Below are 13,028 nucleotides of genomic sequence, written 5' to 3' on the forward strand. Positions count from 1 at the left end.
CACCGTTGATATCGCAATGGATGCTAATAGTTCATTGAATCCCATTGTGACGCAGAGGAGGACACTTTTTGGCCCGGGGGACATTATTTGGCATAACAGCCCCAAAAAGGCTAGAGCCGTTGACTTGCATTGTTGACTTGCGCTGGGTTTGTGCCACACTTGATAAAAAGTTTAGAAACACTGTCCAGGTAAACAAAACCAAACAATGGATTGCTGCTGGAATTTTGGATAATGGTAATTGGCCAGACAAATGACTGCGGTCTCTGTAATAACCGTTGGAATAGCAAAAAAAACGAAACAAAATAAACACTTTTTTTACACACATTTTCTCCTCTCCTGACTACATGTGTAATGTGTGCTTTTGCTGCATTGTGGGGGGTGTTGTCTAGGCAACCGAAACTTGTTTGCTCCAACATCTTGCTTGTTTCAGCAAGGAGCGACAAACTTTCATCACATTGTTAAGAGTCCATGTTAACACAAGAACGGACTCAACCCCAGCGGTTCGTTGCACCAAACAATATAGATGTTTTAACCGTTTCTTTTTTTTAATGACGTTCTTCATCCATAATCGTCAGTTACACGGTTATAGAGTAATTATGCAATCCCTAATGATAGGTGAAATATTGGTTTCATGTATTGGCTCACTCAGGAAGAAATGACATATAAGTATTGAGATTGGGAAAGAGTCCTTGGCATTTCTAAAACCGTTGAAGGAAATGCTGCTATTTGAAGACTTTCTGATATAAATGATTAGTGACATTAAGTCATAGCTAAAGTCTCCTTCGCGTCAATGAACACATGGCTTAACTGTGAGAAAAGCTCCACACAGTTTACAGAGTTGGTTCTTTAATAATCCAAATACATGGTAGCAAACACTTTTTAGAGTGCTAAATAAAGAATAGTGTTCTTCTGGTCCCCAAAAAATATCTATATTTGCACACTGTGCAACACTACAGCAATGCAATCCATCATAATCGCATTGACCCAATGGACTCAGCGATAAAAATTAGCTATGAGTTTCTAGTAATTAATAATTGGGTGAAACAACAGACTACTGCATGTTCAGTCCTATGATTATGTCCCAATTGGCACCCTAATCCCTATGTAGTGCCCTACCTTTGACCAGGGCCCTTAGGCCACAGGAAGTGCACTATATTTGGAATATGGTGCCATCAGGGACAGAATCTATGAACCAAGAGGAAATGAAGAGGGTTGAGTATTGATTAAGTCCAACTATGAGTTTCATAACAAGAAATGTAAATGCTGAGTCATCTTTTTCTCTCTTCTACACACAACCTCTTCCCCTCCTTCCTTTCTCGTTTCTTTGTCTCTCAGTTTTAGTATGAACCCACCTTGTGGATGGTTTCTCTACCTCCACCCACTTTTCTCCCTCTCCATCTAATACCTTTTCGCTCTCCTTCCTTCTCTGTCTCTCTCGCTCATCCCAACCTAACGCACTTCCCCTCCCTCTCTTTTGCCCCCTCCCTCTCTCTATCCCTCCCTCTCTTTCACTCCTCTCTCTATCTCTCCCTCTCTCTAGCACAACCTCTCTTTTGCTATCCCTCCCTCTCTCTATCCCTCCCTCTCTCCCTATTCATTGCCCTGTCTACTGGTTTCTCATTCTAACATAGCACAATGTATATAATATGAACATGTGTCCTGATTATTACCACAATGTATCTTGATTCCTCCCCCATGTATCCTAATTATTACCACAATGTATCTTGATTCCTCCCCCATGTATCTTGATTCCTCCCCCATGTATCCTAATTATTACCACAATGTATCTTGATTCCTCCCCCATGTATCCTAATTATTACCACAATGTATCTTGATTCCTACCCCATATATCCTGACTCCTACCCCCATGTATCCTGATTCCTACCCCATGTATCCTGATTCCTACTCCCATGTATGCTGAATCCTACCCACATGTATCCTGAATCCTACCCCCATGTATCCTGATTCCTACCCCATGTATCCTGATTCCTACCCCCATGTATCCTGATTCCTACCCCCATGTATCCTGATTCCTACTCCCATGTATGCTGAATCCTACCCACATGTATCCTGAATCATACCCCCATGTATCCTGATTCCTAACCCATGTATCCTGATTCCTAACCCATGTATCCTGATTCCTAACCCATGTATCCTGATTCCTAACCCATGTATCCTGATTCCTAACCCATGTATCCTGATTCCTAACCCATGTATCCTGATTCCTAACCCATGTATCCTGATTCCTACTCCCATGTATCCTGATTCCTACCCCCATTTTATCCTGTTTCCTACCCCCATGTATCCTGTTTCCTACCCCCATGTATCCAGATACCTACCCCCATTTTATCCTGTTTCCTACCCCCATGTATCCTGAATCATACCCCATGTATCCTGATTCCTAACCCCATGTATCCTGATTCCTAACCCCATGTATCCTGATTCCTACCCCCATGAATCTTGATTCCTACTCCCATTTATCCTGATTCCTACCCTCATGTATCCAGATACCTACCCACATGTATCTTGAATCCTACCCTCATGTATCCTGATTCCTACCCCCATGTATCCTGATTCCAATCACAGGTATCCTGATTCCTTCTCCCATGTATCCTGATTCCTACCCCCATGTATCTTGATTCCTCTCCCCATGTATCTTGATACCTACCCTCATGTATCTTGATTCCTACCCTCATGTATCCTGATTCCTACTCCGATGTATCCTGATTCCTACCCCATGTATCCAATATTCCTACCCCCATGTATCCTGATTCCTACCCCATGTATCCTGATTCCTACCCACAAATCCAACCCTCATCTATCTTCATTCCTACCACCATGTATCCTGATTCCTACCCCCATGTATCCTGAATTCTACCCCATGACTCCTGATTCCTACCCCATGTATCCTGATTCCTACCCCAATGTGTCCTGTTCCCTACCCCATGTATCTTGATTCCTTTCCCCATAAATCTTGATTCCTACTCCCATGGATCTGGATTCCTACCCCCATGTATCTTGATCCCCCCCATCTCTAACTCTGCTTTGCTATCTCCATCCTTGCTTTCTCTCTCTCTCTCTCTCTCTCTCTCTCTCTCTCTCTGGGCAGACAGCATTTGCTCTGTGTTGTTTATGTTGTGTACAGTTGGGGCCGGTATTGCTCTTCACCCTCACGCCCACAATAGTACCCTACCATATTCCGCTCTCCGGCAGCCACGATGTTGCCATGGCTCCAGGTTACAAAATGCTCTGTAATAGGTTTTAATAATATATATAATATGTATTTATTTTGAATATAATACAGTGTTTATTTATCAGAGTAGCGCTGTGACTTCCAAGGTCTCTTTGAAGCACCTTTTAAATGATTCAGTTATGTCGCTGGTGCATTTTTAAAATCAAGACTTTCAGGTAATTAAAGCCTCAAGGGTTCTGTATAAAATGTTTTATGTGAGTTTTATGTCCCTTATTGGGCTTGAGGGACCAGTAGCCCAGATATCAAAACATTTTCATCAAAGAATGTTTCAATGTGGTTCCCAAATGGTTTTGTGACACCATCAGAGGAGAATGTCCTCTGGGCATTAGTTTATGAAAACTTTGAAAATTACAAATCTAGGTTGTGGTAATATAATCCTTAGCCTAACAGAAATATGCTGGGAACAAGAAAAAGTCAACATGGAACATCCCAAGTGTTATTGTCACTGGAGTAACATGTTACAGACCAGACAGCATGAGGTCCATGTCTTCAAACCTGAAGTAACCTGTTACAGACTAGAAAACATGAGGTACTCGTCTTCAACTCTGAAGTAACCTGTTAGACTAGAAAACATGAGGTCCTCGTCTTCACCCTGATTCTATGCTGCCCCTTTCCTTATATCTAGAGTACCAGTTAAAAGTTTGGACACACCTACTCATTCAAGGGTTTTTCTTTATTTTGACAATTTTATACATTGTAGAATAATAGTGAAGCCATCAAAACTATGAAATAACACGTATGTAATCATGTAGTAACCATAAAGTGTTTAACAAATCAAAATATATTTTGCATTTGAGATTCTTCAAAGTAGTCACCCTTTGCCTTGATGACAGCTTTGCAGACTCTTGGCATTCTCTCAACCAGCTTCATGAGGAATGCTTTTCCAAGAGTCTTGAAGGAGTTCCCACATATGATGAGCACTTGTTGGCTGCTCATCCCAACCCATCTCAATTGGGTTGAGGTCGGGTGATTGTGGAGGCCAGGTCATCTGATGAAGCACTCCATCACTCTCCTTCTTGGTCAAATAGCCCTTACACAGCCTGGAGGTGTGTTGGGTCATTATCCTGTTGAAAAATAGTCCCACTAAGTGCAAACCAGATGGGATGGCGTATCGCTGCAGAATGCTGTGGTAGCGATGCTGGTTAAGTGTGCCTTGAATTCTAAATAAATCACTGACAGTCACCAGCAAAGCACCTCCACACCATCCCACCTCCTCCTCCATGCTTCACGTTGGGAACCATACATGTGGAGATCATCCGTTCATCTACTCTGTGTCTCACAAAGACACGGCGGTTGGAAACAAATATCTCAAATTCGTACTCATCAGACCGAAGGCCAGATTTCCATTGGTCTCATGTCCATTGCTCATATTTCTTGGCCCAAGCAAGTCTCTTCTTCTTATTGGTGTCCTTTAGTAGTGGTTTCTTTGCATCAATTTGACCATGAAGGCCTGATTCACGCAGTCTCTGAACAATTGATGTTGAGATGTGTCTCTTTGAAGCATTTATTTGGGCTGCTATCTGAGGTGCAGATAACTCTAATGAGTTTATCCTCTACAGCAGAGGTAACTCTGGATCTTCCTTTCCTGTGGCGGTCCTCATGAGAGCTAGTTTCATCATAGCATTTGATGGATTTTGCCACTGCACGTGAAAAACTTTCAAAGTTCTTGAAATGTTCTGGATTGACTGACCTTCATTTCTTAACAAAATGATGGACTGTCATTTCTCTTTGCTTATTTGAGCTGTGCTTGACATAATATGTAGTTGGTCTTTTAACAAATAGGGCTATCTTCTGTATACCACCCCTACCTTATCACAACACAAGTGATTGGCTCAAATGCGTTAAGAAGGAAAGAAATTCCATAAATTTACTTTTAACAAGGCATACCTGTTAATTGAAATGCATTCCAGGTGACTACCACATGAAGCTGGTTGAGAAAATGCCAAGACTGTGCAAAGCTGTCATCAAGTCAAAGAATATAAAGTGTATTTTGATTTGAAGAACATGAAATGTATTTTGATTTGCTAAACACTTTTTTGGTTACTACATAATTCCATATGTGTTATTTCATAGTTTTGATGTATTCACTATTATTCTACAATGTAGAAAATAGTAAAAATAAAGAAAAACCCTTGAATAGGTAGGTGTGTCAAAAAGTTTGACTTGTACTGTATATATACATGCATTCCGAAAGTATTCCGAACCCTTCAGATTTTCCACATTTTGTTACGTTACAGCCTTATTCTAAAATTGATTAAAATACATGTTTTTCCTCATCAACTTACACACAATACCCCATAATAACAAAGTGGAAACAGGTTATTTGAAATTTTTGGAAATGTATTAAACCTCTATAACAGAAATACCTATGAGACTCAAAATTAAGCTCAGCTGCATCATTTTTCCATTGATTGTCCTTGAGATGTTTCTACAACTTGACTGGAGTCCACCTGTGGTAAATTAAATTGATTGGACATGATTTGGAAAGGCACACATCTGTCTATATAAGGAACCACAGTTGACTGTACATGTCAGAGCAAAACCCAAGCCATGTGGTCGAAGGAATTGTCCGTAGAGCTCTGAGACAGTATTATGTCGAGGCACAGATCTGGGGAAGGGTACCAAAACATTTCTGCAGCATTGAAGGTCCCGAAGAACAGTGGCCTCCATCATTCTTAAATGGAAGAAGTTTGGAACCACCAAGACTCTACCTAGAGCTGGCCACCCGGCCAAACTGAGCAAGAACACAATGGTCACTCTGACAGAGTTCCTCTGTGGAGATGGTAGAACCTTCCAAAAGGACAACCATCTCTGCAGCACTCCACTAATCAGGCCTTTATGGTATAATGGCCAGACGGAAGCCACTCCTCAGTAAAAGGCAAATGACAGCCCGCTTGGAGTTTGTAAAAAGGCACCTAAAGGACTCTCAGACCATGAGAAACAAGATTCTCTGATGTGATTAAACCAACATTGAACTGTGTGGCCTGAATGCCAAGCGTCACTTCTGGAGGAAACCAGGCACTGCTCATCACCTGGCCAATACCATCCCTACGGTGAAGCATAGTGGTGGCAGCATCATGCTGTGGGGATGTTTTTCAGCGGCAGGGACTGAGAGACTAGTCAAGATTGAGGGAAAGATGAACAGAGCAAAGTACAGAGAGAAACTTGATGAGAACCTGTTCCAGAGCGCTCAGGACCTCAGACTAGGACGAAGGTTCACCTTCCAGCAGGACAACGACCCTAAGCACACAGCCAAGACAACGCAGGAGTGGTTTCACAACAAGTCTCTGAATGTCCTTGAGTGTCCCAACCAGAGCCTGGACTTGACCCAGATCCAACATCTCTGGAGAGACCTGAAAAGAGCTGTGCAGCGACGCTCCCCATCCAACCTGACAGAGCTGGAGAGGATCTGCAGAGAAGAAAGGGATAAACTACCCAAATACATGTGTGCCAAGCTTGTAGCGTCATACCCAAGATGACTCAAGGCTGTAATCGCTGGCAAAGGTGCTTCAACAAAGTACTGAGTAAAGGGTCTCAATACTTATGTAAATGTGACATTTCAGTTGTTGTTTTTCTATAAATTTGCAAAAATGAAGAAAAAAAAATGTTTTTTTGCTTTGTCATTGTGCGGTATAGTGTGTAGATTGATGAGGGAAATAATGATTTAATCCATGCAATTTTGGGAATTTGAGAAATGTATGGGAATTTTGGAGATTCAGTGATTGAATGTCTCTGTCCTGTGCCATCACAGGTCCACCCAGATTAAGACATACTCATGGGACAACGCCCAGGTAATCCTGGCGGGGAACAAGGCTGACATGGAGGAGGAGAGAGTGGTGTCAGTGGAGAGTGGTCGAATGCTGGCCGAACAGCTTGGTGAGTGGACATCTACGCTGTCAATCATATCCTCCTCAAATCAGTACTCTCTGAAAGGGACAAACCCTGGCTGGAGAAATAGGTTTGACTCAAATATGTTGGGTAAGTGACATGTTGATATCAGTGGATGATTTATTAGAAAGTCCAAGCTGGCATGTCTAATTTTGTAGAAATGTAATATTCAGTCTGAATCAATTTAATGTAGTATTTGATGGTAAACTTTTAATGATAACATTACAAACGTTTTACTGGGTTATTTCAGGAGGGTCCAAAAAAGTAATCTGAGTGTGCAAAAAAAGGGATCTGGAAGGTCCCGTGTGGCTCAGTTGGTAGAGCATGGTGTTTGCAACACCAGGGTTGTGGGTTCGATTCGTACGGGAGAAAAAAAGTATGAAATGTATGCATTCACTACTTTAAGTCACTCTGAACAAGAGTGTCTGCTACATGACTAAAATGTAATGTAAATGTCCAAAAACCAAATCAGGAATTTCAAGAAAGGGATCTAGTACACGTCTGGAAGTCTAAGGAAGTAATCTGGGGTACTCCACCACATTTCCTGGTGGTGCAATTCCATAAAATGTTTTACATTTATTGAAAACAGTAACTCCCTTTAATGTACTCTGAGCATTTCATTACTTCAGGACCAAGATTTTCTTTTGAAAATAGCTTGTGAATTTTCCTAATTGTATTGTTGTTAATGGATTTCATCAAACAGCGCCGATAGGTTCAATATGCTGTCGGCCACGCAACAGTGTATGTGTTGTTTAGTTGTTATGATGCAGAATGATAATGGGTTTATGAGACAGCCTGAGCACACCTCTGCCATGTATTATTAATTAGAGCCTTCACTAGGCTCCTCTATTGCTAGGCCATAATCAAACACTTCTAATTGGCTGACACCAACACACTCCAGAACAGCGCCTCACTCAGCCTCTTTCTGATTGGTGGAAAGAGCACAAAAGGGTAAGAAATCTGTGAAGCAATATAATAATACAGATCTAAATATTCTTGAAAAAGGTCACTGAATATACACACACACACACAGAGAGAGAGAGACAGACACACACACAGAGAGACAAAACCCAGATGTCTCACTTCTCTGCCTGACCCTTTCTATCTCTCAGGGTTTGAGTTCTTCGAGACGAGTGCCAAGGACAATGTCAACGTAAAACAAACATTTGAGCGTCTCGTCGACCTCATCTGCGACAAGATGTCCGACAGTTTGGAGACTGACCCGGCTGTCACCACAGGAACGCCCAATGCTAGACTAACTGACAACCCTCCTCCGTCGCAGCAGCCCAACTGCGGTTGTTAACCAGGAAAATGACAACAATCTAAGACGTATGAGATTGCCAAAATATTGTATTATCCCTTAGGTAGATCTGTAATACCTTAAATTGTATTATTTTTCATATCTGACTTCTGATGTGCCTAGTACATTTTTTCAGATTTTTTTACTTTTTGAAATTGGCTGACACATATGTTGTATGTTCACAAAACTGAAAAATAGACATGTACAGTAATGCCATGTCAGTATGCCATGACCATGAATCACTAATGCCACGTCAGTCGCTACATTTATCTATTTATTTATATAAAAACAGAAATACAGGATCTTCTATATACTATATTAACCAGAGAAAATAGTGTGTTGTTTATGGAATGCTCTGTCAATGACATGATGATCTGTGTATGGTTAAGTTGCCAGTTCCCTCTTGCATATCCTGTATTTCTTCCCTCCCACTATTCCTACTGTGTGTGTGTGTGTGTGTGTTAGTGCCACTTTTAAGCATTGAACATTACTGTAAAAAAGTATTACCTACCTTACTAAAGTGATGCCTTTCAGTTAGTTGTTTGTATATCGTTTCATATTTTTCCATCGCCACACTAGATGTGAAACCCATGTGATTATCGGTGGTTAGAATGGACCAATGTGATTATCTGTGGTTAGAACTCATGTGATTATCTGTGGTTAGAACTCATGTGATTATCAGTGGTTAGAACCAATGTGATTATCTGTGGTTAGAATGAACCAATGTGATTACCTGGGGTTAGAATGAACCAATGTGATTATCTGAGGTTAGAATTAACCAATGTGATTATCTGTGGTTAGAACCAATGTGATTATCTGTGGTTAGACAGATGCATGGCTTTATTCTCAGGATATTAATAAAGTAGTTTGTTCAGTGACTGTGGATTAGCTGCCATAGTGTAACAGTTATCTAATACTAACATGTACAGTACTATATTGTAGGATAGGTAGGTAGTCATGATAATAATGCCAGTGTGGTATTTAACAGTTTACTTTATTAAATAAGTGGTACATTTAATGTGGCTGTAAAGTGGTATGATTACTAACCCGATGACTGTTGTTTGAAAACAGTATGCATCTGTGAGTGCAGAGAACAGTTTCTGATGTGTTTCTCAATGTTATATCTGTGTACAAGCAATGAACTGTGTAATACTGCCAACTGGTCAGTCACCTGGAGTAACTAAGACCTAATCATTTCTGCAGTGCGGAATCCATTGTAGGTCATCCTCAGTTGTCAGCCGTACGTTTCAGTCTGGGTTTACAACGGATGTCCTCAAATGGGTTCCGTACTGCAGTGCTAGGTCCAGTGCTGCGACTGTTAATGAAATGGTCCTAAATTAACGGCAGAAAGCTCATAATAATGCCAGTTCCTGGAACAATAAAGATTGAGAGACATTGTGAGACATACAGAGAACCCAAGGAGAGGTCCCAGACAACTATTTCAGGGATGTGAGTCACGGCATCAATATTTCAAAAGTCTGACCTGACTTGACTACAGGATTATAAATAAGGAGCCACTTCCATAATACATACCATCTCATTCTCTGGACTTCACCTCAAATACTTTTTATTAGAGACACTCCTTCTGACATTATTCACCATTCATTTACTGTACTTGCAGTAATGTTTTACTTCTGTTCGACTCTCCGTTACTTTTCTATTGTTATAGAAAAGTTCCCTTGAATAAACCAGAGACAGTTATCCTAAATAGACCCCTACGTGAAAATGTGCTAGAAAACAAATAGCAAGGAAGCTGTTTTTAGGTGTTGTGAGATTATTTTGTGAAAAAGGGTATGTTACTATTAGCTAGACCAAGTGTCATGCCAAATATTGTCTGGCAGAAAATGCTACAATCGATTGTTGCACTTGTGAAAACGAACTGCCTCTGAATCGTTGCATTTTCAGTGGCAAACAATTTTCAGCAGCACACTTGCATGAAATTGTGCCAGATCTATTTCTATATATCTATATCGGTATACTTATTGTATTGTATTTGTGCACCTTCAGGTCTCGTCTTGAGGTGCAATGGGCCAATAAGTGCAATATTTTAAAAGCCTGTTTCTCTGTGAATAGCCATCAGTCTGTGCCATGCATAACTGTTAGGATTGAATTCCTTTTTACGAGTGGTGTGTGAGTAGGGGTTCAATTGGCCAGGGGCACAGTGGAAAGTCTCCTACTTTTGTAGCAGAAAACTTAAGACGCGTCCTAATAGTGGAACAAGAGAAAGCAAGTTCCGATGTCTTCCCAACTGAACCCCAGTGGGCATGATTGTGACGTGTGATAGTGAGAAAATGCAGCCTGTCAGAAAGCCAAGTCATTTTCTCACAATGTCAACACTGTTATCTAAAGACGGGAAACCTCTCTAGATGGTTCCGCTGCCAAGACAGTTGTCGACAAAGTGGTAGAGAGAATGCTGCGTGTGTGAATGAGACAGAATTCTATGTGTGATTGGATGCCTCCCCTTGTACATTCATCCACCTCCTTGATGAAATATATACTATTTGTTGTTTTATAGACTTCAGCATGTGTACAGCTTTATATTGTGTTTTCTGGTGCAGTAACAACAGCCCTCTTAGTATGCTTAGTATGCGGGTCCCAAGATATTGAAGTGTTGTCTGTTCAGCTTCTGTGAAACATCGAGACAGAGATTAAGCCTTACTATGGTATATGCAGTATGGACAGAAACAAGACAAACTGGTTAATAGCAGGTCACTTTAGCCTTTGTTATTTAATTAATCATAAACGGCATTCCATTCATGATAACACACACAAAAAGAGAAACAGCGTACTTAGCTGTACACCAGGGGCTCTAATGATAACACACTAATGATAAAATGTTGACCCCTTGACCCCTCTTAGGTTAATTGGGACTCTACTATGTACAGGTACGGTGTCCTTGACAGCAGGTCACTTTCCCTTCACCTCTTTGAAACAATTGTTTGTAGTGCGCTGCTCCTCGGTCTGGCATTTTCTGCTTTGTGGACGTGGAGAAGCCAGTTTTGAGATCCTAGCCTGCCCTATTCTGCCATCGCATCTGTTCAAGCGTTAAGCCAGCTGCTCACCTCACCAATATTCTCTGGGACCTTTCCTCTGTGTAGCCTAACACAATTAGAATTCAAGCGGTGAACAAACCCTCAAAAGCCTCTCACAAATTCACCATACAACTGCTAAATCACGTTTTCTCCTGTTGTTCTTTCATACGTTCTCAACATGTCTGTACTGTAGCCCCGAGTGTTTGAATCGGACCATCTCTTCAGCTGTAGAGACACACTGATAGTAATAAAACGTGTCAATGGCGTGTCTGGTAAAAAAAAAGAAGTCAAGTGGTTTCTTTGAATTCTTGATTTGTATAATAGCTATCCTATAACAGAAAATGTTTGCTGTATCTCTTTGAGTCTTCAGATGGACCTGAACTGATAATACATCATTGTACTATTAAAGTGACCTACAGTATTCTATTTTCCTTGTATGAACTACTCATGAGCTGGATATTTACTTTTATGTGTATGTGACATGATGTATTACACAGGTGATTTCAAGATGACAATAAAAATATACCAATTGTATTCTTGTGTAATTTTTTGGGGCAGTTTGTTACAATTTCAATGGCTTCAAGATTGGGGAAATAAAAATGTATGACATACCCAGATGGTTTCTTTGTCTCACTGGTACTGTAAGTCTGCCATCTGCTGGAGAAAGAAGTAAGAAAGCAATGTACCTACACCGTATTCTTACTATATTCTTGCCAATTAAGTTTCCTAGTTATTAGACCATTTTAATTGGTAATTGGTAATGAAGATAATGAAGTCCTTACAATTTCAGCCTTTGCCCTTCTTGTAATCATATTACTACATACTATTGTCATCTGAGTTAAGATATCTGTTCTTTTTCATGGTCATATTTTGTTGAGTCAGCATGGCCAAAGAAGGCCCTATTGAATACCACATTACAGTCCTAATAGCCATAACATCTAGCGGTAAAACCCGGAAATGGTTCCAATCGTTTTTTCGTCAGGGATTTTAGAACTTCTTCATATAAGGTCTGTGTTTTGTGTAGGCTTACCCTGGCGTGAAGTTTTGATAACCATGCAAATCTCTCAAGGTAACTTTCGCCTGTAATTACCCCCCCAAAACAAAATGCTAATTAGACGCTAATGTGGCTATCATACAGAACTACACATGTTGTGGCAAGCTTTGACGTCATCCCTCAAGGCACATGTCTCTATGCAAACTCATCTCAAGTAGAAAGTAACCTAGCAAGTAGATATTCTAGTCTTATTAGTTTCTTGTGTAAATAATTGACTATATTTCTTGTGTGTTTTTTTTTTAGCATTTTACAGATTACCTAGCTAACTACTTTAGCATGTTTTAATTACTTGAATCTTGGCCTTTGTAGCGAACCAGCTAACCTTAGTACTCTCCGTCGAGGATGGTTCTGTACTAAAGTATGTACCCGCTTGTAACCACTACTCCGATAAGCACACATGCATTTTATTGTTTTCTGACCTCTGTAAGCGAGAGGCATCACTGGAGCCGTGTGATAAGGTAAGCCCTGTTTGCGAGCTGCTAACAAGCAATTGTGGTTAGA

At 40.7% G+C, this 13,028-nt stretch overlaps 1 protein-coding gene across 3 annotated transcripts in view; it reads left to right on the forward strand.

Annotated features, from left to right (window-relative positions):
- The window catches only part of LOC106571279 (ras-related protein Rab-3C), a 63,078-nt gene extending 51,071 nt beyond the window's left edge, over window positions 1–12,007 (forward strand). For all 3 annotated transcript variants that reach the window (XM_014144166.2, XM_014144171.2, XM_014144155.2), the window contains exons 4-5: window positions 7,005–7,129; window positions 8,254–12,007. In XM_014144166.2, coding sequence (XP_013999641.1) covers window positions 7,005–7,129; window positions 8,254–8,444 — 316 coding nt within the window. In that variant the 3' untranslated portion in view covers window positions 8,445–12,007. The remainder of the gene's footprint in view (window positions 1–7,004; window positions 7,130–8,253) is intronic.
- Window positions 12,008–13,028: the final 1,021 nt, after the last annotated feature.

The sequence above is a fragment of the Salmo salar genome, chromosome ssa01, assembly GCF_905237065.1.
Source record: "Salmo salar chromosome ssa01, Ssal_v3.1, whole genome shotgun sequence".
Lineage (NCBI taxonomy): Eukaryota > Metazoa > Chordata > Actinopteri > Salmoniformes > Salmonidae > Salmo > Salmo salar.